The 26668-nt window shown below is 43.8% G+C and overlaps 1 protein-coding gene across 2 annotated transcripts in view; it reads left to right on the forward strand.

The window, feature by feature from the left end:
* Window positions 1-26668, forward strand: part of fto (FTO alpha-ketoglutarate dependent dioxygenase) — a 117546-nt gene that overhangs the window by 50680 nt on the left and 40198 nt on the right. For both annotated transcript variants that reach the window (XM_018666888.2, XM_051076954.1), the window contains exon 8: window positions 3209-3333. In XM_018666888.2, the coding sequence (XP_018522404.1) occupies window positions 3209-3333 (125 nt within the window). The remainder of the gene's footprint in view (window positions 1-3208; window positions 3334-26668) is intronic.

Genomic DNA, 26668 nt, shown 5'->3' on the forward strand with positions numbered 1-26668 from the left:
GGCACGCAGACGTGTTGGCACACAGACAGACAGGGGAGTCTGCTGGCCTGTTGCTGGGCCTCTTAAATATGCCAGTGGCAGGGAGACAGGCGTGGAGGTTGCCAGTCTGACAGACAGAGGTGCACTTACTATAGGAGGGGAGGCACCATGGTGACAAATTAACATCAGCCACCGGCTTATTGGTGAGTTTGTTTACCACCTACCTTTTTTAGGGAACCATCTGTCATTTGGATAGTCTATTCTGGTCTAGAAATCACCCCTGTCAGTTGAAATAGTTAATAAGAGAGGTAAATTTGGGGATTTGTAAGCGTTTGTGGCCTGCAGACGTAAAAGGTTTCCTATATAAGAGAGTGCCAGCGAGCTTAAGAGTGCTCTGGGTCCCCTGAAAGTACTGGTCTAAAGTCAGCTAAGACATTTCATGGGGTGTTAACAGTTTCTCAGACGCTCTGGTGGTCAGCTAGTAGCTCTGTTTTATGGAGTGTAAACCTTTAGTTTTGCATGCATCTTTTTTTACCCTTCCTCCCTTTGAACGCTTGCTTTTTAGCTGTTATGTGACCTGTGTCAGCTATTATATGAAGTTTCAAGTGGTGCACATCATATTGCACTGTGTGCAGCAAAAATCTTGCTATTCTATTATTCTGTGTTGAATGAGTGACATGTTGTTATGTGATAGAATAGACAGATGCTTGTTGGTGTTAAGATACAGTCCTGGCTTGAGGTGTTAGTGAGCCGCCCCAGGCTGCCCTCCAGCCAGCCTTCGTTTGGATCGCTATCATCACTCCAGCTCTCCACCAACTGAAATATCACCTAAGCCTAGTTGTGTGTTTGTTTACCTTCCCTGCTTCTGCACAGGGCCCGGAAATGTTTATGCCTATCTGTAGTAAAATAGACAAGGTTGAGTTTGGGGTCTGGGGACCAGGGATGGGGGTACCCAGGTCCTCCTTGTCCTCTCGTTCACCTCGGGATGTGGCCTAGGTCAGGGGGACATCTGTGGTCAGCATCAGGTTGAGAGAGGTGGTGGCTGAGGACAGCTACTGTCATCAAGGGGTAAACAGGAGGAAAGAGGGGGCTGATTAGTGCCTAACACATGCCCAGAGACAAAGAGCTGTGGTCTGACCACAGCCGACTGAGGCCGGGCTTGACCAGTAAACAACCAGCAGGGTGTCTAAATGGCCTGGGGATCAGCCTGGGGCTAAACCTGAAGGCCTCTCTCAGCACCGGGTTTTCTAAACACGAGATCATACACACACACACACACCACACACACACACACACACACATACACACACTCTGGCATGCAAACACTCATGCACACTTTTTCATGGATAGGAGGTTTGGTAACACACATTCACGGTATTAGAGGCACACCCATCTTCTCAGAAATTTGCAGAGAACAAACATAAAAAGAGGCCTTCGCATACACAGCCACAAATGCACACACACTCCATCAGAGCACAAGTTGTCATCTGTGTGTTTAATGGAAGAGGAGGTGAACAGACCTCAGTGTTTTGGGATCTGTTTTGGTGACTTCCATCATCACCATCGGGACAAAAACCTTGTTGAGTCATTTTGGCCATCAGTTTATCAGCTTTAACACACAACAAGGTGCACAGATATGATGGTTTACCTTTTTAATTTAGTGAATTATTATTTTACTGGCTACATTTAAGTTTAGTTTTAGCACTGCTGACCTCATTGGACTACACTGTCTTGCCTTTCTTGCCACTCAGTCTGTTCCCAGGCCATCTTTAAGAAGAGCTGCAGCTGGCTCAGAAGTACGTCAGAGCAGGTTTTAGATCAACTACGAATCACTTGCTCTTCAGCACTGCACTTGAACCACTGAAATTGAGCTTACACAGCCAGCATGGCAACATGATGTCTACCAGCTGAGATGGTGATACAGTCTGAATGCACTTTCTGGCACTTTCTTAGCCTGTCATTCATCCCGGGTAGGACAGGGTTTGATCCAAACCGAAAGGTACAGTTTCCATAGGCAGTACAGCCGTCCCTGCTTCCTCCTGGTCACCATAATCTTTGGTGTCTCCTCAGAGTCAGGTGTAATCAGTCACACACTGCCACGTGTTTTGACACCTGTCCTGTGTGGTGTGGAGGAAGTAAGCATATTACTCTGTCGGCAAATCACACTCCTCTCCCCCGGAAACACGCGCGCAGACAATCAAACCTATCTTCACATGAATTAAGACAGACAGGTGGATTGTCAGAAAGGGATTAAAAAAAGGGGGAGAGGAGAAGAAATGAAAGGTTCCCTTACATTGTGGGTTTTTTGAAAAGAGGGTTGGATGACTGGGGAGGCGAGTGACTGTTAATGGGAAAAAATGAACGCGCTTGACTGGTGGATGTGACAGGAAGAGACTGTTCTTAACAAGGCGTCAGAGTCAGTCAGAGTTACAGATCCATCACTTCTCAGAGACTAGGAGAAGGAGGAGAGGGGGGGCAGGGGGAAGACATTTAAGGATATTCACAGAGAGAGAGAGAGAGTTTGTGAAGGGTAGAGAAGAAGAGAGAGACGGTGAGGGGAAAGAGGGATTTGAGCGTGGCTGACAGCACTGCATTTAATTTGGGCTGCCAGATCCTTTTTCATTTGACTCCCTCTCAACCAGCTTAGAGGCTGCGGAGGACTTGGAGGCGAAGGTTTGCCGGGATGTCTCAGATTAGCACTGATGTGCCACGTCACACTTTAAGCCGGCCTGTAATTCATGTTCAACAGGGGGATACTCACACATTACACTGTGCTGTGCAGGACGTGATTAATTGACTCACACTCTAATATTGGGTGTAATTTGCCCATCCTCTGATGTGAAACTGACTTTATACTAGACTTACTGTATGTCGCCGTCCCAGGGATGTTATAATGGAGTCTTGACTCAGAGCTGTGTAATTTCTAAACAGAGGATAGAAGCTCAGTGATGGAGGGAATTGCTTCAGGTAGTCTTTCCCCTCAATTCCATGCAGTTTAATATTTAGGGGAAGATTTAATAGAGCCAAATAGTATTCATATAGTCTTTTACTCCAGTATGTAGTGGGAGGTACAACAACCAATATCGTTTTAGCCACTGTTTTAAGAAAGCAGTTCTCTTTTTGCAAAAGGAAGTTACAGTAAATGAAGGCAAAGTTGAGTGTTGTGGAATGACCCATCTTTTCATTTTAGCTCTACATGATGCATCTATTTTCTCCTTCTTTTTTTCAGACGATGCTCTTCCTGGCTACGGTAGAGGAGGAGGGCAGAGCCGGGGAGGGACGAAGGGAGATGGCAGAAACCCTGCTGTCTGCCTTGACAGACAGACACCAGCAAAGACAGACATGGAGAGACAGGTAACACAATGTACCGCCAACTTTGTTCCCTCCACTGGACTTTGAAAGATAAATCTCAGACAGATGTGCGAGACAGGAAAAGTAAGAATGCTTTGAAGCAGGAGCACACTCTCATATTCACAAGTTTAAGTTTCACTCCAGTTAGAAAATGAATTGTTCTGTCTAATATATCAGATCTTTTATAAAATTGCCCTGTTTTTTGTTTTTTAAACAAAGACACATATTCATACCTTTTGCTGTGGGCTGTATCAAGTGAAACCATATGATTAACCTCTCTGATTTCATAGGGGTGAAGGGTCAACACCTAAAATGTGAACAGATCACATAGACCTCAATACCCAGTTAATAATAGAGACAAATATTTAGTGAACATGGGATACAGCCAAATTTTATTGCACACATGTTGCATGGGTTGCTACATGTTACAACCAAGTGTCCATTTTACTCTTAAGTACAGGAGTTGTTGTGTGAATGATAGTAACATTTGTTGCTTCTTGTGCCAGCCTTACTGAAACAAGAAACTGATAGGGCTAATAGCTGTAATCACATCAAGAAACAAAATAATCAGGAATCATCACATTAGTCATTCTTTTATTCAGTGTGTGTTGACAATGATTCCTTCCAAAGAGCTGATGTGAATTCTGCAGATATCCAGTGGTGTAGTTGGTGTTTGTTTGTGGTCCTCGGGCCTGGCAGCTATCACAGCTATCACAACGACACGTGTGTCTTGGATAAGCGCAGTCACTTCCTTCCTTCCAGATAAGGGCAGAAGAGAGCGCAGGGATTAGAACACTGACCATTCATTCAGATAAAGACAGGCCTCACACACACACAGCACAGTGTTATTTTAGCTGTTCATTCTCTCAGTCACTCTCCTCCTCCGTGCTAGGAAGGACAGACACAAATACTGGCATGCATGTGAACACTAGACCTGCGCATATGTTTCACTGCTTCATTGTCTCTATCGACAGATTTGACCTTAATGTCACACACAAACACAAACACACACAACTTTGGACCAGACATGATCCAGAGCCAAGAGAAAGCAAAAGTGCCCGAGGCAGAATCCACAGACTAGAAATTCCTGAAAGCAGCGTCTTGTCTTATAGATAGATATATGTTAACTTCCTGCAGTGTTCCTGCCCTCATCTTTCCATGGCCCGTCTGTTTTGAGCTGTCCCCTCTAGTTGACCCTTAGCTGTTCCCCATCCAGATGAGCCTTGTAAACAGGCTGTTTCCACACACCTTGCTTTGCTGTGTTGACGCCCACCGCCTCACAACTCTGATGTAGGGCCTGCACTGATAGTGCATTCCAGCCTCAGGTGCTGAAAGCTAGAAACCATCTCGCCAACCCCCCCTCACCCCCCCCAACCAAACATCAGCACAGCCCCCCCAATCATCCTGGTTCCCCCACCACCCACAATGCAATGTTACCACCTACTAACCATGTCTAACCCTAGACTTTGCTCAGCCCACCTTAAGGTCCTGACAACTAGTATCACAGACCAGGACAGGAAATGCTCAGTCCTTGTCGGTTGGGCAGACAGACGTTTACTCTATCAGCAGTGAAAGACTGATTAGATTAGTTTTGGTGGAGGGCAAGCATCCCACACAATATGTTTGAACTCCAGCTGCTCCTGATACCTCCTCTCCCCTTTACACACATTAAATGTCTACCCCTAACCCCCACTGCCCTCACTTACAAAAACTCCAGGGGTCACCCTGTCAAGTGGCTGTCAACAGATAGCATTTACACAAAACTAAACACATGGCTATGTGCAATGTTAAGTGGGACGTACCAGTGGTGACATGAGATTTCTGTCTGATCAGAGTTGAGTGTTTCTTTGCTCAATCTTTTTGGAGAAAGAAAAAGTTTGTATTTCTTTATGCCATACTGCTTAGAGACAAAGTCATTATTTTGAATTAAAGATACAGTATATCACAGAGTCAGACACATGGGGGGTGGGGTGGGGGACTAGTTCACTTCAGTCAGATGTATGCAAACCTTCATTTATTTTTATAAAAGCACTCACCAAAATAGGACTTCTGAAATTAATTTGCTGATTCATTTTGCTGCTTTTTTTTTTCATTGGGCATCCTAATTAGGTTTCCACACAATATGCAACAGGCAAGCTTTTATCATAATACTGCCTTTTGTTTCCATGGTTTCCATTCAGCACATAATGCTTGCAAAAGGATGGAAAAAAGGGAGAAAAAAGCATGATTGATGACTCTTGCGAGAGGCACATAAACATAAACAACCAGCATTGATTGATTAAGTTTCTCGCTGACTTTTGTTTCTTAAACACCAGTTAAAGCAACGCTCTGTGCGCCGGAACGCGGGCCTGCTAGCTGCCTTTTTCTGCCTCCAGGGCATTTTTAGCACTAGCAAGAGGGAGAGAAAGAGAAATTGGACCCGGTGACCAGTGGTTCTTCACCAGTGACTTATAGGCACTCAGAGTGAGTGATGCCGCAGCTTGCCCCGCTAGCAGACGCAGTCCATTCATTCACTCTGAGCCAACAAAGTTATGAGAGCTTTTTTATTCTTATGAGCTTTTCTGGTAACTGGGTTTTCCTGATGCACACGGTGAATTCTTTGATAGATGCTGCCCTCCGTGTCCCTTTGGTAAATGCCCCGTGAGTACTCTGGAAATAGATGGATTATTATGTGGGTGGGTGACTGTACCATAGTAGAGAAGGTGAGTATGCCACACAGGAAGTGCAGATTGAAGTGTAAGAGGTACAACCTCCAGGGAGAAGGCCTATTAAGACAGGAAATGACATATCCTGGTGGCAGCAGAACTATAGAGACTCAAAACACTTGGTACTGGAATTTTTAGGTTTTGAAAATGCAAAGATCCCATTTCATATATTTTAACATACTAGTATACAGTAGTTACTTGGTGCGATGCTACCTTGAATCTGTATGCTTACAGTACGGCTACCTTTGAACCTCGAGGATAAGTTGACCTCTTGCTGACCTTCCAGAACCTAGAGGTCACTGCTCTGACCAACACAAAAAAGATTTTAAAAAGGCTTTGTCACAGCCAGCGAGCAAACTCTGAAGGGAACAGCTGCGAGTTTTGTACTGACCATGCAAACTGCTGTAGGCTTTGTAAGGTCATTATATGATAATGAAAATCATTACAGAATTACATGGGGGTTTAGGACATGAGAGCAGCAGGGAGGGGAGGGGAGGGCCACATTGGGTTTGATAAATGGACTGTGAAGGTGCCCATCTGGCCCTCTCTATGGCTTTTTCTTCCTGCTCTTTTATCCACTCTTGTCCTTTACTACCCCTCTTTTCATTCCACTCTTCTGTTCTCCAGCGGGCCAGTGTAAAAGCGAGCAGGCCTGTAGTGAAAGATTAACAGAGTGCAAACCCAACTCACCTCTGTGGAGGAGAAAAGGAGGAGAGACGGGCTGAGGTGTTTATGACTCAAAACAGGGTTTGTGCCTGACTTGGCAAAATCTGTCCTCCCATTTCTCAGAGTGGGCCTGTAGGAGAGAAGGCAGCCATTGACCTTTGGCATCAGGAACAGTTGGACAGCTCAGGATGTGTGTATCGCTGTAGTTTGGAGGTACTTAGTTGTTTATTTTTTTTAAAAGGCTTGGGTGGTAATACATAACAAGCTTGAAAATAGTCGTCATCATAGTGCAAACATGAGGAGTTTGTTACTGAAAAGAGTTAAACTGCTGCAATTTTGCAGCATTTTGGGTTTAAACCAAGTGACAAGGAAGAGCCAGCAAATTTTGGCAGCAGTGGGATGATATTGGACAACACAAATAAAGTTGTGCAAGGCTTTTTCTCTTTCAAGGATGAGAACTTGTAAGGCTTGATATATTTTCAGATTTTATGTTCACTACAAGGACAGCATCTAGTTCAATTTAAAATGGCAACTATATATATATATATATATATATATATATATATATATAATATATATTAATTACAGGCAAATGTCCTTTTATTATATAGTTCCATTCCAGTCACCCTTTGAAAAGACAAGTAGTTGACCCACACTGCACAGGTTATGGTGTCACTATAATAGCTGTACACTTGGAATCTCTGGCGTAGTACATCTGTTGCCTGTGTTTATTACTTTTCTTCAGCTTGTTGAGAATGAGTGAGGTCTTTATCCCGAGACAAAGGCAACATCAGCTGACATGGCGAGCAGAGCTAAAGGACAGGGAAGGAGGTCCACGTGTCCGCAGCTGCACTCATCACTCAGCTGTCCAGCTTGACCCATGACCCCAGAGAGCCGTCTCCCAGCCTCCGTCAGCTTTATGTTTCCTGCCATTGTCATCCTCTCTTGTCCTCACCTGGACAGAGCACTGCTACACAAAAGGCCCAGTCTGTCATCAAAACCAAGGGTCACTGGGGGCCAGCGGGGGCCACTGAGCTGAGGTTGAAGCTGTGCCCAGCCAGGAATGACCCCCGCCAGTGTTGTCAGCTACCAGTTGCACCCTGTGGAGACACATAGTGACACAGAAAAAAGAGGAGAGAGACCTTCGTTGGCTGGCACTTCATTCCAGGAGTGGTGACATTTCTTTTGTGTTATCACTGACAGACCCCGCCCCAATTCCTTAACTGGGGTGGGGCAGGGAGTTAGGAGACAATGGAGGTCCCCTGTCCCAGATGGGAGTTGGAAAGATTGTCAGTGTCGTGTCCACAATAAAGATCTAATGTGTCTAATGTGGCCAATGAGCTCCTTAAAGGGTTAGAAATGGAGGTGCCACACTGCAGGGATTGCTGTCCTGCCATAAACAACTCGCTCTCTTTATACAGTCCAAGGTTTGCTGGGTACAGGTTCCCACAGATCTGTAGTGATGTCATCTGTTCAGCTGTCATTGCACAAGTGACTGGGAGGGGTTTCTGAAATTTTAGAATGTAGGCACAGTATCATTCCATGACTTTCTTTCATTGTGTGGAATCTGTCTGACTCTTATGCAAATGGGTTTGGGAAACAGGGTTTGTGGAGTACAGTTAAGATACAGTGACATCAAGCTGTTAATAAGTAGGTTTAATTAGTATGGGTGAGCTGGAATCATAAACCAACATTCTGGTTGGCGGCAGGTCGGTCCGGGCATGTTGTCAACCAGGCCTGTGTGATGTAAGTTGCAACTCGAGGTGACAGGTTAATCAGATCTCCCAGACAGCAGCCCCACATTTGCCTCCTACATCACCCCCACAACAGCAGTCCTGTTTTGCAAGCAGAACAGAGAGGGCTAGCTCAGTCTGTTTTCCTTGGCATCAGTTGCCAGCCAAAACTTTTGCTGGCTGCGCCCTTGTTTTCTCTTTACCTCAGGGGTTTGTTCGCTGCGATGGTGGGCAAACACCTGTGTGTGGTGGGCGGACTTCTCATCTCACAGCCATGTTCCCTGTCTCGTTTGTCTGTGTGTCTTTTCTCTTTGTACCATCTACTTTTGCCGTCATCTGCATCACTGTGTTTACGTGGTTCAGGGCGCTGGAGGAGAAAACAAATAAGGACATGTCATCTGTCTCTTTCATCGCCGGCCAGCCTGTAATTAGCGCAAGCGCAGTGGTTAGCCTAAGACACTGTCGTCTAATTTGTCTGTCTTTATCTAAAACATGTCTGTGTGGTCCCTGAGACCGGTTACATGCGTGCAGCGAGATCGCCTGTGGCCTGGGTGTTTGTGAGGTGTATGTTTGTGTGTGCTTGATTGTAAATTATGAATTCTTCTCTCATGCACCCACCCCTGTTTAGCAATCACTCAGTTATGCATGACATGTCCTGACCTCAGCAGAACCTCACAGCTGCTGTTGCCGTAGTAATCGTCCTCCCATCCTGGTTAGCTCCCAGGCTGGAAAGTACATCAGTGTGTGCTTTATTCTTACAGGGATATACTGTGAATAAGATGACTGATGATGTCATTTCTTTACCTTCTATACACTGTACAAACAAATTCTAGCCATGTAAATATACTCTTACTTCTAGCTTGCCTGGTAGCCGTTGAGGTACATGCTTTCTCTCGTTCTGTGGTTAGGTGTGGGAATGGAAGGATCGCAACTGGCAGAGATCAGTATCACACTCTCTTTGTTAAATGTCTTCACTTACCCTTGACTGAGTCACAACTGCATTAAATTGCTTACAGGGTTTAATGGAAACAGCCATTTCATAATTACGCATTTCACAGTAAGAGCTTGGCAATGAAGTGTGGCACTGAAAAGGAGAAAGAGAGAGTTAAAAAATGTCATTAAAAGTCCCACAGACATTTAAACACACTTGTTGCAGAGACAGTTGCCCCATTAAACGCTGCTTTTTTTAATATGGAAACAAGATTTGTGTTTGGAAAAGACAATGTGGTAAAGGAGAGGAGGGGGGAGGGAATGGGTTTGGGCCTGTTTTACTGGTAGTCGGGAAAACCAGGACATTCCTTCTGGTCAAACCCAACATCCCAGAAAGCTGATAGAGCATGATTGGGTGAGGATGTGTGGCAGGCATGTGAAACAAACAGCGAGAACATAGCATTATAGGGCGACGGAGGTTGTGCTCACCAAAAACACTGTCATTGCAGTTTATCTCTTCTAAATCCTGTTTGTTCTGGGATAGCAGTTCTCCTTAAGATGTTAAGTTTAAACTGTACCAATTTAGGATTCCTACGCTGAAATATTGTACATGTGTTTTTGTGTGGTAAGTGAGCTAATGAGCACAAGGGGAACAGTGACAGAATTATGGGAAGTGTAGGCTTCAGTAAATATACAGACAATCTGCATATCAGATGCTTGTAAAGTTTCACATCGTGTTTTGTGTACGGTTTGTTACACGTACTTGTTTTCTGTGCTGGGCTCGTGGATGGTGTCTCTGTCAATATGTGTGGTGCTTAAGCACACACATGCATATTATACATGCATGCACACCACATGCTCCATCCTTCCCCTTTTTTTCTCTGTGTACCACAACCACCCCACCTGGGCCCCCCCCCACCTCCACCCTTCCTACCTCTTATACACACATCTTTCTCTCCTCCTTTGTTAATTATAACCTACACCACTGGAACACTTCATTTCATAGCTAGCATATTGTCTCTTCAAGGCTGGCAGGCAGGTCATAAATTATCCTGAAGGTGAGGATGGAAGTTGGAGGAGATAGTTATGAAAATTTCATCTGTCTGCCGTAGCGGCCGCAGCTGCTCCTGTCACCAGCCGTGTGCTGGAGGAATTACACCAGGTCAGCGTGTGTGTGTATGTGTATTCTTCAATTTGTGCATATGCGTGGGTACATTAACACATGTGAACAGTTACAGTGTGCACGTATATGCGGCACTCACATGTGCACATCTTTGTGTATCTCCACGTTTATCCCAGTGCGCGCGTGTGTGTGTGTGTGTGTGTGTGTGTGTGTGTTGCTGGGACAATGTGTACAGCGGGTTGGCCAGGTAAGACCTGCCTGTCAGTGTGGGGAACATCTCTGGCGTCCCTGTCACCCCAGGGCCCCTAGCTCTGCCCCGAAGCAGGGAGACTGGGAGGGGGGACAAGCTCGCAGGGCGGTCCCCAAGCTGTCTCTGTTCATTACCGCTACAGAGACGGGACGTGGCCGGCAGGTGGCCAGACCTTTAGTCCTTACCTACTGTGATCATCTGCTGCTCCACTCTGTGTGTGTGTGTGTAGTTGGGTGGGTGTGTGAGTGAGTTTGAGAATGAAAAAGAGTCAGAGGAAACCCATAACTTATGTATTTGAGCAGGGAAGCGCATATTTTATGTTTGACCTATGAATGTGCATTTGGGTTTGTGACAGATTATTGCACTGAAGCCTTGTGCTTCTGCATGCATATCTCTAAATGGCTATGCTTACATATTTACAAATGTACAGAAATTCTGCATTTGGAGAAACTGGAGTGCTGCTGTGGCACTTTCTTGACAGAGTGTAGAGCTCTTCTCGACAGACAGCCACTCCAAATGGCAATTAGTAAGAAAAGAAAAACACAGTAAAACTCCCCCATCATCCCCTCCTACGTCAATCTGCAGTTTCCCGCAAAAATTCTATTAAGGCCAAAGTCCATAGCTGTTAATTACAATTCTAACTAGCTTGCCTCCTGACGAATGGATGGCTTCAGCAGCGATGTAGGATAAAAGGGATATCAGCGATTTCACTTCCCCGTACAAAGGCTGCTTCTGAAATGGGTCATCAATCCCATAGTGATAAATGTCTGGTGGAGTAATGACTCTCTTATCGGCGCCGGATTACTGCAGATATTTGTAATTAGTGTAGCCACACAAGTCCCGACAGATGTTTTTGAGGCGGCACAATATTGAAGCCTTGGTTTAGTGCTAAATGGGAACTTTCTGAAAATAATAGGGATACTTAGAGCTATTGTATTGCAGCAGACATAGGTGAATCTGGAGTCTGAGTCCCTGGTTTTGTCAGTGGGAATGTCTGCACATGCTCTGCTGTACACACACACACACACACGTACAATACACACAAATGTATAGAGCCCCATGTACGTACACACACATGCGCTTGAGCTCCTGGCCTGATAGCTAAATACACAGCCTGAGGTCCATCCTTCAGATATTGAGCTCAGTGGTCACATGACTGTGAGAGCCAGGGGGCTCCTCTTCTCGTCCTGTTCCTCCTCCTCCTCTTTTTCCACCTCCTCCTCCTCCAACCCTAAAGGTAGCCATTGCTACGCCAGGGGGAGTGAATGATTCACTTTTAACTTCCATTTCTCCTGTTTTGGGTTGAGATTCGCCAGCCGCCCTGAAGTTTTTTTCGTCTTTCTCCTCTTCCAGCTCTCATGAAATCACAATGTGATGTATTCAGCCTGAGGTGTAGCTCTATTCACAATGCAGTCTGACACCATGAAGCCCTGCTCCCCTCTGTTTTCACAATGCATCTGTACAGATGGATGGCTGACAAGTCTGTATCACTAATATAATTGTGCGGGCTGTAGTCCGTTATAATATAAACTTAAAAAACGACAGCTGTTTGATTTATTTCTGCCTCTCCCCATAAATATGTGTATAGAAATTTATATGTATTACAGACAACTGTGCCAATGAACCCTTTGTGTCTAGAATTCACGTTGGTTGAGGCCTGTGTTCTGTTGCCAAAATATACACTCACCCACACGCACCCGCAACCCTATACACACATACAGAGCCGGCCCGGCACTGACAGACGTGTAAGCAGATGCAGCCAGAACTGGTAATGGCAGGTGATTATAAGTGGCACACGTGCCAAACTAATTAAACCCCTGGGTTGACAGCAGCATTTGGTAGCACTGGCATTCTGGCATTAGAATAATTGTAGCAGCAGCACATTTCACCTGTGAGACTGCAGCTAACAACGTCATTTATTTTACAGCAGGCTGCACCGGATGTTGCTACAGAGGCTCGAGTTAGCTCGCTTTAGGTTTGACATGTATGGCAACCTCTGTCAAAGATGGGCTGAAGCTTTTCTGTGTCTGTCTGAGCCACACTTTGTTGGACAGTGTATTGCCGGGGGATATGTTATTTCTATATTTTATGCATTTACAAGGTTGCTGTTTATTTTGTTAAATTTAAATTCAAGCTTTAAATGAAAAACCTTTATTTTTCTAAATGTTAAACTGAAGGTAATAAGTATGTATATGTCTCTGTAATTTTATAACGATATGATATAAGCAGACAGGGAAACATAAAACCGCACACACACACACACACACATATATATATATATATATATATATATATAAAACATGAATATTTACTCAAACACATGTAAACATGTATACATTTGTAAAAAAATAAATAAATAAAACAATAAATACTAATAATAAAATAATATAAATATATAAAAATATATATAATATATACTATATATATATACTATTTTTCTGTTTATAAAAAACAGAAAAATAGTCAAGCTAAGAAATCATAAGTAAAATGAAAAGAGGCATGTACCCCAATCAGAGCACACTGCAGCAGACACGCAGGAAGAAGACAAGGACAGGAGGACTCTCAGTTTGTCCAGTTCTCAGGTCATCGCTTATCCAGCTGGAGGACTGGAGCCATGAGTCCTCCTCAAAGAGGTCAGAGCTATGCCAGGAGGCCAGATACTGCACCAGGAGGCCCACCTGCACACAGTCTGTGCATCTTTATGCATACACACACTCGCACACCTGGACGGCTGAGAAAGAATTTTTACATACCTGCAGTTCTGTGGAAACTAGTCTGGCTGTAACTGACTTGACTGATTCATGTGATTGCCTTGTGCTATGCAGCAGGTGTGGCTGGCCCAGGTGCATGCTGCAGCTGCATCACAAGGTGTGTGCACTCAAGAGATGAATCTGATACAGTATCTGTTAGTGTAGGAGTGAGTCAGGTTATGCAAGGTATGTAAGGTCACTGCATGTAGTGTTAGATTTATGGGCTGTGGCATAGCATATCATACGCTTTCCTGTGAGAGGAGACTTTAGACAACCATTCTCTAGTATTTCCATGATGTAAATCACAGTGGTGACAAATAGGGTGTATTCAGCTCCCACACGTTTTCCCCATAGGCTCCACTGTCTTGTCCACTTGCACATAATTGCTTCCTTGCTTTACTGCATATATATATCACTTGCAGAAACATCACTAACACTTTTCCAGGTTTTATTGCCCATGCACAGACTGTGTTCACTCTTGATAGCTACTGTATTAAGCTGGTTGTAGAAGAAGTGAAAAATCAGCTCTTTGAAGGCACAAGTAAGTGGCCGATGGCAGCTGATAGCTGGGGCTTAGTGGATCCTCATTATGTGCTGTAGCAAGCTGATTAAAACATTTGATTTGTTCCCAGTGTGTGTGTGAGCGTTTAGCCAAGTGTCTGTGTGTGTCCTGTGCATGTGCAAGTGTACATGTGCATGCGCATGTGTGAAAGAAGAGGCCTTCGGGCTGCTGCGGTGTGTTATCTGTTTTTTCAACCTTGTCATACTAATTACAGTCCATATTTACTTACATTCTCTTTTTGTTTTCTGCCCTCGATAGGCATCTGTGAGTGCCTCTGCCTGGGCTGTTCTCATTAACAGACTGATGATGTGTGATAGGTCTATCAAGTGATGATACAGGGAGCTTTTCCAAAAAAAGAGGTCATGATACAAATGTTGTCAGCTTTCTGCAACCACAAAGAATTATGTTCTCGTTATCAGTGACGCTGTGATTGCAATTTTGCCAGTGAGTGTTGGTGGGGAAATACTCCATGTTTACATCAAAGCCAAATGAAAAAAGGCATCACCATTAGCTTCTATCAGAACCTTATTAAATTGTATTATTGCTCCATGATAAGCCAAGTTACTGGCTCCCAACTTGGGGTGGGAATGTGATATGATTTACAAGACTGAAAAGAAGAAAAAAACATCTTTTTTCCTCTGAAAAACTTGACAGCCCTCCTCTTTCAGGCATTTAGCGTTACTGAAATAAAACAATCTGAGAATTAAAATATCACTCATCGCTTATAGTATTCACAGAAAGTTGCTATTACTCTATGTTACATTGGCACTGGTAATGACCTTTGTCAGGTTATCGAGCATGTTCACTGCGAGGGGCCACTCACCACATGCCACCAAAGAAAAGACGAATAGATCTGGCCACACCCGGACACTGTTGCTGGCTTTTTGGAAATGCTGTTTCTGATTAACAAACCTCTTAAGTTAACTAAAATGGTTACAGCACAGTCAACAACATCATTATGCGAGTCTGTGTGTGTTACAATAGGATTTGTAAATGGTTAAACTGAACAGGAAGCTGTGTGAGGATACATGGTGAGGTGAGCAGAGTAAATCACAGACAGCCGAGTTTTATACAGCAGAGGTGGGTGGCAGGGTGTTTTGGGTGGGTGGGTGGGGTGGTGTGAATGGTTTTATATGAGCGTGAGTGACTGATTCCCAGACATAGAGCACAGTGCATCCTGAATGGGTAAATGGCATTTATTCAGCTGGTTAGTCTGGGAAAACATATGGTGCCATTTGGAGGCCCAGGCTGGTGCACGCTGTTCTCCTGTAATTAGACTGGCCCAGCAGAGCAGCTACATAACTGCTCCATGATAACCGCCCTACTGTAGCCTACAGTGCTGCTGCCACCCAGACCTGGCTGCAGCACAGGACCAGCACACCACATTACACATCCTGTTAACACACTGTTCAGCACCAGTGAACACCAGTGACACCACAGCTTTGGCAGCTGCACATGTGTACTCAGCAGCCAGATTTACTGTATGTATGTGATGGCACAAACAAAAATATGCACTGCACCTTTCCTTCTATTTGTGCTAGCAATATGCATTAAATTTGAGTGTGATTTACCAAAGTAGCAACTGGGGCTACCCTGTGGTCACATTCTGAGAATGAAGGATAACTAAAAAAAAAGTGCACTTCTGTGGTGGGATTTCATAATAGAAATCAGCTATAGTGATGTCTGTTAACAAAATTGTAGTAATTGTTTTCATTTATAGAAAGGTTGAAGTAGGAATTATTGAATAAACTTAAAAGAAAATGAAAAGAACACAGATTCACATAAAAACAAGAGAAAATATTGCTTATAAAAATTGTAAGCCGCCCCAATATAAATGTCAAATCAAAGCATATCCACAGCACATTAGCAGCTCAGTGAATGTCAAGTTCATGTTTAATGACTACATGGCTGCAGCTCCACATCCACCCTTTGTTTGGTCAGATATAACATTATAATGTTTTATATGTTATACATTTGATTATTGCATTTTTTTTATTAGTTCCATTATTTCTTTTTCTAATTGAATACTTTTTGTTCTACTTTGTACGGCTACCCTGCATTTTTTTTTCTTTTTTTTTAGTGTGGAGCTCTCTTTTTTGTCTGTAGTCAGGAATTTTTCTATAGGATACGATTTGATTAAAATTCTGATCTCTCTATATGCAAAGGCACCACTTCAGTTTAATATATCTGGGCATATTTGAACTTGGGTGGCATGGTGGCTGTGTGGTTTGCACTGTTGCCGGTGTGGAGTTTGCATGCTCTTCCCTTGTATGAGTGGGTTTTTGTTTTAGTTTTTTTTTTTTTTTCTTGGGGGGGGGGGGCTTCTGAATGTGATTGTGGTTGTCTACACAGAGTATACACGTGTTAGCTCTATGAACAACCAGCAACTGTCCATTGTGTGAGCTCCGTGTGAACATAAGTTATGAAGCAGAATGCACAATAAAGCACTATTATAATGTATTTACCTGACATTTGTGTGTTCACACCTCAAAGGAGTGCCCCACTAAAATGTGTCACATATTCATCCATAGGCCTTTTGTAGAATACTTATCCCTTCTTTCTTTTCTCATCTTTATTGTCTTTGCTCTCCTCTTTTTTAATCACTTCCCACCCTCCCTTCATCAGGATCAGGGGAGCAGATTGTGGGTCGAAGGCGTGGGTTATGTTGGCAGGGCTGTGGGGGCGTCAGCTGGGCTGTTGTCCCGTCAGGGGGGAACAGGCTGGCAGCCCGGCGGGAAGGCCCTGTTAAAGATACACTGCTGGGAATCGGACTGAGCCAGCGCCTGGTCCAAACCATGCACACACACACACACACACACACACATCAACACACACACCAGGAGGGATTGGTAAGGAAAGTGGTGGGGGTGTCCAAACCTGGGATAAAGACATTTCCTTCCTCATTTATAAAATCTGACACCACCAGTCTGCCCTCTCCTCCTCCCTCATCAACATCCCTTCACAAGGATCACAGACACACACATGTACGCACACACACACACACACACCGACACTGGTGCACATACAGTGAAAATCCAAGCTGCAGTCGAGTCTTAAGCTGCATTTCCTCTAATGCCCACTAGATGCTGGCTTGGGAAAAAAAAATGGCTTCACAGGCTTAAATGAATGTCTGATTTTTCTCTTCATAGTTAATTTTACTCATAACTTGGTAGTGCTTTCAACAATCTTTGTTTCAGTTAAAGAGATATATGAAAAGAGGAATAATCTGCAGCACGTGTTTAGACCACCTCAGCTCTACCCAGGCCTCCTTTGACCAGTTTTGATTTTGTGGCTCCAGTAAATACAAAGTTAATGCTATTTCTTTGTTTTTCCACATCAGTGTGTAAATCCTTACATGTAATTTAAATACCTCAGCGGGGTTGGAAGGACAGTAACGAGTGCAGCAAGCATTGTCATATTCCTCTACACATTTAAGGCCTACAGTAATTCTGTATGTACAGCTGACACCCCCTCAACACGCACACATACAGTTACATACTGTACTACATACTGTCTGTGTCCAGAAGGGGCTGTCTGCGTGGCATGCTATTCTCTTGTTGTCTGTTTAGCGAGCACAGCATGTGAGAGCACTGCCAAATTTGCATATGCCGCCATGTATATTTCAGCAGCGTTTAAGACACACATCACCGGCAGTGAATTATGCATGGGGCTGGTACAGTGGAGGTGCTTGTTTTATGCACTCGTGAAGGGAAATTGAACTGTGTTTTCTTCTGCTCATGACGCTCAAGGCCCAAGGCCCATTAAAGTACACAGGACAGGCAGCCTCTAAATGGACTGGTGGTGCACGTTGTATTCCCCTCTAACAAAGGGGGCTTGGCATAGGCAAAGGTGTCCGACAGGTTCTGACGGCTAGGTAATAGGATTCCCACCTCTCCAAAGGGACTGACTGAGGTGCTGTTGTAGTATCCTTGTAGACCACTCTGTCTTTTTATATGTGAATGTGCGTATGTGTTTGTTAAATGCGGTGCTGTGGAAGAGATGAGTGACTGAATAATTCAAAACTGGCATGTCTCACAAAATGATGCAAACCCGTGCATGGATTGTCAGTGGGAGGAATAGAGTGTTGCAGTAAACACAGCCTAAAAGGCTCTTATGCATTATAGACAAGCCTTTTGAAACTGTTTTCTCATATGCAAATGGAACACACACAGCTGCAAAGGCTTAATATGAATCTCTCCCATTCACTGCAAATCCAAATGAGGCATAGGGCTGTTTATGTTTATATTGTGTCTGCGACTGCTAGAAGAGGATGGAGGAGTGTTGGTCGAATCACATGAAGGATACAATAAAAGACGCAATTGTGCTGCTATCAATGTTTACTTTAAAGAATGAGCAGTTAGAGTTGTGGCTTTGCCAACAGTTGTGTTCTCATAAGCCTCCTCTGGACTGAGGGAATAGACTGCAGAGAATGAGCATCATTAGATATGTCATTTAAGACACCTATGCTCTCCCACTGCTCTATATTTATCCACTTGCAGGTCTCTAACAGGCCCTCAGGTCAACACATTGTGTCCCTACCTGTCAGCTCGGCAATGGACGGGACATATGTGGTGGATAGAGACAATATGAAGCCACCTGCTACTCACCCTGCCCTCTCCTCTCCTCTCAGCTCTCCTCTGCTCTTCTACTACTCTTCTCCTCTCTTTGCCTCACCTTGCCACTGGATGCATTTGTGACAATTCATATATCCCTATTATAGCGGCCTTGCTGGGCTTGGCTTAGTACCAGTGAATCTGCTATTTATAGAGTTCGTTTTAGCCACCTCTGCGTGGTAAATGATGATAAGCCTAGCCTGTAATAAACAATCTCGTAAACAGCTCTGCAGCTCAGCCCTTAATGGCCTTAGGGGCTTGTAAGAGCTTTATAACACATTTATTACCCCTTTAATGGCCTAGGAGCTGTGAGCCATAACATAAGCTAACACTAATTTAATTTCCTGACATATATTGGCTTTATGTTATCTTTAGGTTTTGGTTATTTTGCCAACTTGATTGATTTCACACCTAGTCCTATTTAGGGCCTTGCTAAATGCATTGTGACACCAAAGACAACTATACTCAGCACTTGCCTCAATTATTTTGCCACTTGGTATTCAGTGTCTGGTAAGAGAAGAGGAGAAACCATTACTTTGTTAGCCAAAAGCACACATCCACTCAGAACAGACGAAAGGGCCAGCATGGGGAATAGAGATATTTGATGTTGAATCTCCCCCTATTTACAGTAGGATGCCTGAATAAACGTGTTCAGAAGCTGGAAAGCAGCATTATGACCCATAACCCCGAGGTATTTGAAATGGAACAGCAGAACTTACTTTGAAAAAGAATAGGCGATGTGCTCTGGGCTCACTGTTTATACCTTGATGTGATTTGGACTGAAATGTTAAAAAAAAAAAAAAGGGAAAAGAAAGCCTGTTTATCTGTTCTTTCCTTTTGTCCATAGCTGAAAATTGCAGGGTTTAGGAAAGGGAGGCTATTCAGATACACTGCACTGCTGGAGAAGGGGAAATATCGTCTTTTGTTTTAGTCCCTAAAGCTGGTAGAAAATTATTCAATAAGTATTATTACAAACATTTACATGATATTTTTAGGTATTAGTATCAATTTTTTGTGTCATCGCTGTAGTAGTTTTGTCTTACACAAGTCCATCGCAGCCCAAATAACCGTGGGATTCTATTTGAAGCACGTAAAGGTAAGACAGGACTTTTTTACAAGGTACAGATTTTTCATCACACAAGTGCCCTTTCTGCAACATTTTCCCATTATGGTTTATTAAACTACCTCTGGGGCCTGAGTATCTACTTTTGGTTTCAGTGCTTCTTTCTCCAAATACCAATTTCAACCCTTCCTCAATTATTCTTTTGTCTGAAAAGAAGCGAGGTATCAATCTTTTATGTTTTGGAAAAATCTGATGAGTGCTATTTGCCGGACCTCCTGCTCAACAGAGATTGTGGAGCTGGCATGGGGAGAGAAACACGAAATTGCAGAGTAAATCAATACTGGGCCAGTAATGTTAGGGGGGATCCCCTTTCAAAGAGCAGAGCTGAATTTGTATGCCTTATGTTTTTGATCTTTTACTGTACTCATTTCATTCCAGGCGCAGTTGTTATCATAGTTGCTGTTGTTTGTATGTTATTTTAGCTTCTTTCCCAAGTAGCTATTTTGCAATTTGGACAAAAATACAATTAAAGGCCCATCTGTTTCCAATGGTCCTAACATCAGACAGATGGGGTCTGTCTATTGAAGCCATACCAGGACCCTGGCAGGTTAGAGGCTTCAGTAATGAACATGCTAAATATGCGACTAGGCTGATTTCATCATAAAAAGGTCTGTTATGGGCTAGAATGACTAAATATTGTTTTTCATGAAGTTAAGCTGTCGCACTTTAGCCTTGGCGATAGTCTGGTAGAAATACAGATGTTGAATTTTTAGGCATTTGCCCCTGTTGGTGTAAGTTTCAGCTGCATTTGGGACCCTTCTCACTCATGCCATGCTTAAATCTCCTGAGACTGGCGGCAGTTGAATTTTATTGTTGACAAACCAAGATCTGTACTCTGCATGACCAAAAGAAAATTCTCTGGTATTCCTCAGTGACAAAACATGAAGATACATTGTGATGAAGGCTTAATAAGCATACATACACAATAGTCTTTATCCTAATGTTCTTTTAACTCATGAACAGCAGTTTTTAGTATGACACCTCAGAGTACTATGAAAGCACATGTTTTCAGCATGAAAAGCCCTAGTCCTAATCGGGCCCCTAACCACTAAACCTGACAGTGTCAGTTAGTTTTTTTTAGGACACGCAATCTTGGTTCTGGTTGAGCTATGCGGGGGCCACTGTAAAGTCCACAAAACTTTACAGAGACCACTGTAACTTTTGAGCAGTCATGGGATTTGTCACATGCTTTTACTTTCAAACTACTCACATTAAGCTTCAAACCACTGACCCTATGCTTGCCCAATTATAAATGTCAAAGAAAATCTCACAAAGCACATCACACTGATACATTATGTGTAGGGCATGTGTGTAAACAGTGTGGCCACAATCCTGTATTCTGTTATAGGGTAGTCTTCTTACTTCCTGTCTGATCCTGTTCCTTCCTGGGCTGCTACAATACAGCAGTACTGAGTAGGATCAAAGAGAGTGCTTTTTTGGTTCTGTTTTAGACACTATGGCTCCTGGAATTGCTACTAAAGCTGTCCAACAGTACACAGGCTAATCTAATGGATAATAATATCCCCTACTGACAGCTGTCCTGAAGTGTTAAGGTTAATTGTAACAAATACACTGCCCCACCCTGTTCAGCCTGTGGGAGACACTTATGTGAATGTGAGACATAGTTGGATCAGATTTTCTTGGGACTGAGACAGGGTCTGGCAGTGATTGATCACACTGTGTTGAGCCTGATGGACTCAGGCCTTCACTTAACTACAAGCGCCCGCCCACTACTCTTGCCTTCCAAGCATGCAAGCACAAACATTTCTAACGCAATTCTTTTACCTAGAAACAAGCCCGAGGGCCGTGACCAAAACACTTCTAATATAGGAAAATTGAGCTGCTTTGAACTTTGGTGTTTTTGATAACTACTTGGTATGCTTCCTGGAGGATAACCTGTGGGCTTGGCTTCCCAAGCTTTAATCCCTTTGATTAAGTGCCAGGGCAAGATAGCTCGGCACTCAATAGGCCCTTTACCTTCCTAATATCCCCACTGTCCTGGGCTTGAAAGCACCAGTGCTCTCAACTCTCAGTAGGTGAATTTTGAGCTCTCCTTAGACTCCTCTGCAGATAGTTGTTTTCAAAGTTTGGGCCAATAACCTCCTTCCTGTCTGTGCCCTTTCCCTTGTCCCTCATCCTGTTTTAGGTCAAGATGTCCTCTGTTCTTTTGCTCTGTTTATGCATTATGATTCATAGCAGCAAGGGTGTACGTGATACAGTACTGCGCCTCCTTCACCTCCTTCCCTCCCTTTCAGTGAGCGAGCGGCGGTGACGGCAGTGCCACAGCCTCCACAGATTAGCAGGGCTCAGAGGAGGAGCACAGTTGCTGGGGTAATTATGCAGAGAGTTGTGGGTTGCCAAATGCAGGATGAGGCTGGGGCCTTGGTTCCATACTGGTGGATCAAACCTGGAAAGCTGCAGCTAATTGTGGGGAGCATCCATGGTCTTAGCCCACCCAAGACCCCCATCATCACCCCCATCTATGAGGTCATGGTACACTGGAGATTTTATGGAAGTATGCAAATGTTTCCTTCTTGAGTCTTTGCCTGAATTATAAATAAAATACTTTATATATCAGGTTATTATTGACAAAATTACAGAAACTTCAATTAACTTTGTAAAGACATTTGGCCATAGATTGGTCACAATCATAAACCCATCTCAGTCAGTTTGCATTTCTGCTTAACTGAAGCTTAGCTGTGCTGTATCTGTTTAAGTCTTTGTTCATCTGTTTGTGTTTCATACATATTTGAAATGTATCATGATCTTGGTCCAAAACCCAAACAATTGTTTTGTGCAACTATTTTTCTGCTCCTTTATGGGAAATTGTCATAAACCTTGAAGCTTGAAAAGTAAATGAGCTTGTTTGGTAGGAGAAAACCTCAAACTTCAAATAACTGGCTCATATTTACTGCATCTAGCTCCTGATGCCTGCTTTGATTGGCTCGGTGTCTCTCAAGAAGAGCTTTTGTTATGTATTTCACTGCTGCTGCCCAAAGACAACCGCTGGATTTAGATGCAGATAGAAAACAAGACACTCTCTAAAATTGGCTGACCCTTCCCAGCACTCTGTAGCCTCTCTGCCCCCTCCGCAGAGATATAAGGGCACTCTGACATACTTCTGAGGCATCTTTTGTTGTTTCTCATGGGTAAATTCTGCCCAGTGTTATTCCCTGTGAACCCCCTCCACACACACACACACACACACACACACACACACAAACACACACATAACCGAAACCAGTATGCTGGAAGTCCTAGAGTGCAGCAGTTTTCTTTCACACACATCAAATATTGTATAATAAATACATTTAAAAGATCACAGATGTGTGCATATTTAGGTCTATGCTTACATTTTTAATCTAAGACGGTAGCTGGAAGCAAAAGGCTATAATGGATGTTTCCCTAACAAAAACTACTTTATATTTTTTCTGCTTGCTTTCTTTATTTCTCGCTGCATCTATCTCTAAAATAACTGATGCCCTCGTGCAGATGTAGAGAAGAGAGTCTTGTAGAATGACTACTGTAACATTCACAAATTTGCTTAGTGTGCATGCCAGCCTTAAGTTGTGTTTGAACCCTCATGAATCTTGTTTCAGTACCTGGTCTACTCATGGTATAGGTTATATTAAGTGCCTACAAAAGACTCTTGAAAGACTCCTGTGGCCTATGTCCTGGACAAAGCTGGCAAAAGATCTAACTACTTACACATCAGTGGTGGTAAATAAGTCAGTTTGCAGAATGTCAGTGTGAATTTTCATGTACAGAGAGTTGCTAAATAGCTTAGGAATGCAAATGATGAGCCAGGTCAGTTACAGACATATTGAGTTGCCAGGTCAGACATAGACGTTATCAGGTTTTGTTAATCAATAGCTTAGGTAGGAGAGTGAGTAGCCCACATCCAAGAGTCTTAAAGACAAGCTCCTGCTGGCTTCTAATTTATGTCCACCAGTTTATCAACAGCTAGATTAGTTGCCAACTTTGATACAGACATAGACTTCCCTGGCCTCTCAGTAGTCTCCTCTTTGGCACTTATCCCGTGCCATGCCATCCCTCCCTAACTCCAAAGCAATGTCCTATGGCATCTGAATAATGTAGAGGGCTCAGTCATCCACCATGGCAGATAGCAGCTTGACTGCATGCATGTGTGTATGAGTGCTCGTTTGCGTACATGCCTGTGTGACACAAAAATGTGCAATACTCAAGATGGGCTCCATTACTTCTGCGGCAGGGTATCTCCTAACTCCTATCTTTTTAATTATTTATTTCATGAACAGTATATATATTTTGTTGGGGGTTATTGGGGCATGAATAAGCGTGTGTCACGGCCTTTTCACAATCCCTTATGAGCAAATCCCACCCCCATCCCTGCCTTGCCCCCAGCAGGCCCAGCTCAGAGTTCTTCTGATAGCCATGAAGGGATTTGGGCTGGATGGGCAGACCCTGACTGGGCTGATTGCTTTGAATGGCACTGGCTAAAGCTGCCTTTGAAAGCAGGGGCGTTGATGAGCGCCTTCTCAGAAGAGCCTGTGTAGTCACTGCCTCTGGGAGGGACCCTCACTAATACCCCAGCATAAGATATACAGGAAGAGGCAGGGATCACCAGTCACCCCCAGCCATACACACACACATACATGCACATAGACATGCACACATCCACTTACTTAGACAACAACGGAAAAGTACTTGCAGTAAACTTTTTGACTTTTACTTAGGTTGCCTACTAGTTGATGGATCTGTAAATGACACAAGCTTGACGGTACAATAACTGTTTTACCCTCCCAAAATACTGTCGAGTGGAATTATTCATATTATTTAAGTTCTCACTCAGTTTGATGAACAGCATCTTTTTACTTGTGCTCAGGCTTATTTGAGACTACACTCTGAGCAGCCTGCAAAGACAGAGAGGGAGGATTTCCGGAGGTGTACGTGGGCTTGCTTGTTTTGTTCGCTGTTTCACCTTGTCCTTTTGCTCTCATAAAACACCTTGAACATGGGAGAAGACAAATTACAGCTTCAGACGCAGGTGTCCCGGTGCGTTTTTATCTCTCAGCAGGCCCCCAGGGTGCATTACCTGTGTTCCACAGGGCTGGCTGTGACATGGGAGCTGTCACTGGTGGGGCCCCTGAGGCCCAGGCTGCTGCTCAGAACAGGGTGGCCTTCTCTCTTTGATGGGCTGTCCCCCGGAGCATGGAGCTCTGAACTTAAGATGGGTCCGCACCCAGCACCCCTGTCCCCAAACCCATTTACCCCTTTACTTTGCTATCACCTCAGTTATGGGAACAGGCATGTCCACCATATGCATGGTTAGTGATTAACACAGGTTATATAGCTTCATGCTCATTATGGTGATTGTTGCAAGTTGAGGCACGATGACACTGGTGCTCTCGACTACTCATCTTTACTGCGTTCATAATGTATGGAAAATTCCTAGGTAACGCTTGTTGATGTCAGTAAACCATGTGTCAGAGTCAGAGAGTTGGGGATACGTGCTTGTCTTCCACAACAGTCAAATGGCTTCAGGCGAAACAAGCTCATTTTGTGTAAAAGAGAGAGAGAAAGAAGGTGAAAAAAGAAGTAGCAGTAAATTACTGATAAGTGACAGAGAGAGCAGCTTATCTTGTGACAGCATCTGTGTGGAATGAAGGCCCAGTGTGTGCGTGCGTGTGTGTATGTGTGGGAGTTAACCCTTTGACACATCTCATGGTGAGGGTGAAGGTGAGTGAAACACACAGATGAACAACCGTGGAAAGCAGAGAGGCGGAGAGGGAAATGGGAAAGATGGCAGGAGGGGAGCGGTTGGTGCACATACAGTGCGCCTGGCTTTATTTTCAATTGCAGTTTACGATTTTTCATGGTCATGTCTCCCCTACCTCCTTTTCAAAATAATCGGCTGTCGGTTTTTGCAAGCCTGGCCGCCTTTCATTTCAGAGGTTTGTTTTTGAAAAGGTTGCTATTATAGCCAAATGGTTTCTGTGCTTCTCTAAACACGGCAAGGCATTAGGCCTGGCTCCGGTTTCAGGGCCTGGCTCCTAATGAGAGACCCAATCACACAGAGGGAAAAGACGGATCAGTCCTGCTACACCAGACCCAACCTGTGGTTTACCTCTTGAAACACAACCACACTCATTCGCTCTCTCTTTTTCCCCGCTTTCTTTTTCTTCCACTCTGTCGTTCCCTCCACCTCCTGTCATGACTCTTCTTTTTTATAACCAAACATGATCAAAGTTGATTGTGCAGCTGCACTGTTCCACACAGATCTGTGAATAAATAGATTAACACCAGGGCCAAAATCTGGCCTGACAGCTCGCGTGGATTGCATGCATGGTGCTAGAATACTTAGTTTCTTCTCAAATGGGGAAAAGGCTTTTCCTCTGCAGCTGCAGACAGTGACTATGAGTCAGAGCAGTGACATGCCATGTAAATATACTGTGCATGTATCACACATATACTGTCCACTGCTTATTATACCCTGAATATCAGTGCAGGGAAATGGTAATGGTCCTTAAAGTACCTAAACAACTACAGGGGAATTTAAAGACTAGAGGTAAAGGGAATTGTGGGAGTGCTCTCTTAGAATACAAGTTGTTTACCAGTAACAGTCATTAAGGCCAAAACCAATGTAGATAAATGTTTTACTTATTCTGTTTTGAGCTCTACCATGTTACAAACATCTTAATATGAATAATGCTACAAATGACAGACAAATATGAGTGCTGGAGTCAGTGAGCTCCACAGTGGGGTCAGTGGTAAAACGTACATTAGCTGTAGTTACCTCTAAGTATCCCCTGACCCTGTATGACTGCTCAGTGTGTCTGCATACAGAGAATGTGTTACAGCCCTACTACCATCTCCTTCTCATTGGTTTAAATGCCATGAAGTC

The sequence above is a fragment of the Lates calcarifer genome, linkage group LG2 (genome assembly GCF_001640805.2).
Source record: "Lates calcarifer isolate ASB-BC8 linkage group LG2, TLL_Latcal_v3, whole genome shotgun sequence".
Classification (NCBI taxonomy): Eukaryota; Metazoa; Chordata; class Actinopteri; family Centropomidae; genus Lates; species Lates calcarifer.